This window comes from Neoarius graeffei, chromosome 12 (genome assembly GCF_027579695.1).
Source record: "Neoarius graeffei isolate fNeoGra1 chromosome 12, fNeoGra1.pri, whole genome shotgun sequence".
Classification (NCBI taxonomy): Eukaryota; Metazoa; Chordata; class Actinopteri; order Siluriformes; family Ariidae; genus Neoarius; species Neoarius graeffei.
The window spans coordinates 46,580,721-46,586,085 of NC_083580.1; the positions used below are offsets into that span (position 1 = coordinate 46,580,721).

The 5,365-nt window shown below is 38.8% G+C and overlaps 1 protein-coding gene across 1 annotated transcript; it reads left to right on the forward strand.

The window, feature by feature from the left end:
* Window positions 1-1,802: 1,802 nt before the first annotated feature.
* On the forward strand, window positions 1,803-4,939 carry LOC132894753 (coiled-coil domain-containing protein 106-like). The gene is made up of 5 exons (XM_060934869.1): window positions 1,803-1,917; window positions 3,528-3,671; window positions 3,833-3,904; window positions 4,074-4,313; window positions 4,620-4,939. Exons 1-5 carry the CDS (start codon window positions 1,803-1,805, stop codon window positions 4,937-4,939), a joined length of 891 nt encoding a protein of 296 aa, XP_060790852.1.
* Window positions 4,940-5,365: the final 426 nt, after the last annotated feature.

Below are 5,365 nucleotides of genomic sequence, written 5' to 3' on the forward strand. Positions count from 1 at the left end.
AGGGAGGGAACGATAAGCACGCCATTCATCACTAATGATGTCTGATCCTATCCTGACATGATGTGCAATCAGGGGGATAAGATCTTGCCTTCGTCTTCTCTCTACAAGATGCAGCACTGGCTTTCCTCTGTTGCCTCTCTGCAACTGCACACCAAGCATACCGAAGACCCATTTCCGTCTTTGCCAGGTGCCTCCCATTCTTACTCTGCCATACTGTTGTGATGATGACCAATACAAAAAGAGAAACAGAAACAGCGCATGGTGTGTGATAAACAACTTACAAGCAAACTATATGATGTTACACAATGATGACCTATAATGAACTAAATTTAAAGGAGCCGTATATAAGATTGTGACCAAAGCTGGTATTGCAATCACATTCAAATTACTGTACAGCGGTATATCCCCTCCCCCTCCTTACTAACTAGAGCACCACCCCTAGAATTTTGCCCGTTTTCATGAATGTCTCGCTAGATTTGAGTCTGTGTTTTCCAGGCTAGTCTAGCCCACTAATTGAGATGCTGTTTTATATTTTACCAATCACTCACTTAGCATCACAAACCATGTACAGCAAACCCATTGGTGCAGTTCACATACCTTTCTCTTATGGCGGAAATGACTCTCATCAATAACAACGAATTCACGCGGTCCACCAATGAGCTGTCCTCATCGTTCTCTCATTCGCTCAATAGCCCTTCTGCAGACCTTCCTCAGTTTTTTTTGCCATCTTTGAGAGGGTTGCAGGACTTGCAGCAATTCTGTCCTCCATCATATCTACCTGTCTGAGACGTAGGCCCTGTGCAAATCTATAGAAAATAACACAAAGTTTTACATTTTCTTTATTTACATTTTCTTCAAAACAATTTTCCAAAGTAATTATCTAACACTTGTTTTACTGTTGTATGCAGGCTATAACCTATAAAGGAACTGCATCCACTGAAAGAGTGAAAGTCTGGACTTGCTGAAAAGAGATTTTCCCTAATTGATTTCACTGTCCTAGTCCCTTGGTGGTCTACTCGTTGGCATGTCCTTAAAAGCAGAGTTAGGATAATATTTGATTGGTGAAAATATTTAACAGATTATTGATATTCAGAAAATATTACTACAGTGCATCAATCACTTAACATACACAAAGGCCTAAATCTGGAAAGTGAATATTCAACTTTACAAGGCATTCAACAGACGACTGTAGTCTTTAGGTTGGTAGGTGAAAGAAATCTACTAGTCACCTGTATTATTTTACCAGCATTTTTTTTTTTTTAGGATCCATCTGAATAGCTACATTTTGCATCCCTTTTAATGCCTGCTAAATAGGCCTAATTAATATTATGCACAAACCTGCTTAGTTAATAGCTCTAACAGACATTAGCCGAGGAAAAAGTTCTTACCAGCTGTAATATTGGTCCCTGCCCCTCTTCTTAGTCATCTTCATCTTCTTGTGACAGATGCGGCATTTGATTTTTTTCATGAGGAGTTTTTTTTTCTGAAGGAATTTAATTAGCTTTAAAGTTTTTCTGGTTGAACTACCTTCAAAAATCAGTTTTCTCACTTCGTTTTGCAGTGTCATCCTGGTAGTCACTTCTCTTTTTTCTCTTCTTCCTTTGCTTTTCGCGGGCAGATCAAAATAAAAGCTCGCGAGAAGTGCAAACAAGACAAGAACGTCGTGTTTGCGCTTCTCGCGAGCTTTTACTTTGAAGACAGACGGTAAAACCGACACTTCCAGTTTAGCCTAACGACTGAGCCAACTTCTAGACATTCTCTGGCCTTACGTTGAGCGTCAACATTCTGGTCCCGCATGCGAAATGGAGGGAAAGGAAGAAACATCTTCGTCCTCCAGAAAAATGCAAACCCGTTCTGGACCTCTAAAAGATAATGCTGGCAAGAGGAGCCGTTGTGATACAGAGGATGACTCTTCTGGTAAGTTTTAACTGCAGCTAACTAGTTTGTGTACATCCAAACATGCAGAGCAGTAAATATTATAGAGATCTTGCAGTCACGTGACCGGAAAGTACACAGACGCCATCTTGTCGGGCAACAACACAGCTGAATACTGCTGTACTCGTGTACAGAATGGATCACTTTCAACCAACGGACTACACGGCTCATTTTTCTAATGCACAGATAATTAGATATATGTCTAAAATAAACGGTCTACAGATTTGTGACCCTTATGGCTTTCTGGACGGAGTTTTCACGACCGTGTCAGTGGATGTTGAACTGCCGGAGGTGGATTACCCGGACGTGTATCATTACCTCATCAACTTTCCTTCGCTGTTCAGTGGTGAAGCACTGCGTGCTTATAAATCTCTGGAGAGTTATCTCTACAGAAATTCAGGATTTGTCAGCCCCCCTAAGATGTGGCATCTTGTAAAGAAGAAAAAAACTATCATCATTGGCCGGGTAAGTCACTTAACTGATGCTAGATATATCAGTAGTATCTAGCATAGCACTGACCAGCCGATTATGGTTGAATATTTTTTATTATCAGTTAGATCAAGTATCAGTAGTCTATCACTATTACTGTATATATGGTAAACCTGCTTAATGAAATAAAAACTTATTTGTCCAGTTTAATTTCCTTAGTTTTTACCTTAATTAGCAATACTGATAAATCTGTATGAGGATAATGCAAAAAGCGCCACTTTCAGGAGTAAATCATACATGGCATATATATTTATTTATAAGTCCTTATAAGGATTGATCCTTATATTTATAAGGATTTACTACTAAGACAGTGGTAAATTCTTATAAGTTCTTTACTGTTTTTTTTCGTACCACACCGCTAAAGACCCAACCCCCCCGCCTCAACCCTCTTTTCTCAGGCTCCCACTTCCCGGAATTTTTTTATTAGAGCAAGTCATAAACTTATGCTGCAAATAACCACATGGATATACTGAAATAAATACATGACAAACCTGAGATTAAATGGTCACTGCACAGGCGCCAGTGATCGCTCCTTCCAGTCGGTACCCATGTCTTGTTCTTGTTGTTTGGATCAGCCCGGCCGATAGCAGCAATCCATTTTGCGCACCTGTCAGGGTCCCGTGGCAGCCTATGAAACTTTCTTCCTGTTTTCTGACTTCTCCTGTTGTGGCATTTATATGCCATGCAAGTATCCGGCATTGTGGCACGGTAATTTTTGAATATTTCGGGAAAAAAAAAAATGAAAGTCAGCGGCGGAAATATGGCGCTTGCCCGACAAGATGGCGTTTGTCTACAATCTGGAGCGGATGTGACGTCACATGCAAGTGCTCCATATGGAAGTAATAGCTTCTCTCTTTATGTAAATAATATAGCTTCTCTCTTTTCTCTGATATGTTTTTTATGCTGCTGTTTACATTTTAATCAACAGCATGGTGATTTGAATCAAATACGACGGCTGTTATTTGTAACAAAAAGTACCACATGGAAATTAGAATTGGAAGTCTTAGATTGCCACTGTATAGTCTAGATTAGAATACACCCTCCTGTAAGGCATAATCCGTGACTAGTATTAAGTTTTAATTTATGTTTTTGTTTTCTGTCAGGTACTGTGCAAATGGCCCCCACTGCCAAACTCCAGAAGCACAAACATGACCTGGAGCTGGCTAAAATGAAAATAACTTGTCAGGAAGACTTGATCAAAGAGCTAACCAAGGAGATAGACTTTTTAAAAGACCAGCTGTCTCAGAGTAAGTCAGTGGTGTTCACCAATATGTTGAGTATTATGCTAATTTATTTTATTGCTCAAATCATGGCGTTTTGTTTTTTAGTTGATTTTTTTTCTTAACTGATTTTTTCATACATGTGAATGAATGTATGTATGCGCTCCCTTTAATTTTTATGTTTTTAGTCTTTACTTTGTCCTATTTAACCTGTGACAATTACATAACGACTCTCATGCTGCTGTACAGTGCTGAGTCCAGTACATCTCATCTCATTTAAGTGTAACTAAATATGTACATTTTGTGTCCTAAACAACAGATACCTTCCTGTTATAATAGTTCAGTTGTACACAATCTATTTCCAAACAGTTGAACCTGTCTCCTAACAATCTATTGTGATCAGTATTTCATTGTGTTGTCTTCATACAGTATCAAGAAATGTGAGAAACCCATCCCCTGAAGCATCCACATCACATGCTAATTTTTCTGCATCCTCCAAGTCAAGCTCAGAGTCTACCGACCCATCCACAGACACTTCAGACTCATCAGTCTCCTCAAGTTCCTCTACTTCTGATGATAGGAGGAAGAGGAAGAAGAAGAACACAAAGAAGAAGAAGGGGAAGAAAGGAACAAGGGAGAGACGAAGCAAACGGAGCAGTATTTTAAGAGGTAATTTTATTCATGTAAATAAAACTAAGATTTAGAAGATACAGTAGTTACTGGCTATTTATTTTTTTGTTGTGTGATTTAATGTTATCTGTTCCAATGATGATGAGTGAACTTGCAGGTAAAGGTGAAGTAACACTATGAAGTCCAACTACGTATGTGCAAGAAAGCTGGTACACTGTTTTGCCTGTTAGAAATGCTGTTAGTTTGTGTTACGTAGTAAACTTCATGAATGGTTTAAGGTTATTGAATGGAAGATCCTTTATGTCACAGAGACTAATATCTACTCTCTTTCTTCTTTCTCATGAGCTCGTGGACCAGATGAGGTAATTGCACGTTACTGGAAGGTGTTGAAGGCCTATAAGAAGAAGAAGAGCATCACTGCTGCTTGCAAAATAGTGGGAGTAGATCGCAACACAATTACACTGAATGCACCAATTGCAGAGCCTTCCATTGCTGCCCCTGAGAAGTTCGCTGAATTCAAAGAAGAGCATTCCACAAAGCAGAAGCTTGGTGATTTTGCTGGGAAATATTTGGATGGCATCCGTGACAACCCAGATATTGAGCGTAAAGTGCAGGCACTTAAGAAGGCAAGGCAACTGTTGCCTGTTGGAAAGGGGGACTTTTGAATTGTTTGATACAAATGTGAAACATGTTCATGTTCAGTGAAATTAAAATCTACCTCAGATTTATGTTCAATTTAAATGTTCAATCACCTGTTTTAGGTGATTTATGTTTTTGTACATTTTACCTTTTCCTTGTGCATGATGAACCTTTAATTTTTTCTTGAATCGGCTTTGAAAGATTTACCCCCACAGTGTTGCCTTAAATGACTGACCTATTATGAAAGACTAATCAGCAGTAGCCAAATAGGACTGTTCATCATTCATCACCTTATTTCTTTAATTACTCCAATGCCCATCCATTTTGTTGTGCAAGGCAGGTAGTTTTATTGGTGTGTTGGGGTGAAAAGAAGCAATTTTTTTCATTATTATTTTATATTTTTAGGAAAATATGCTATAGCAATAAATAAAGACGTGGCTTCACTGTTGAAA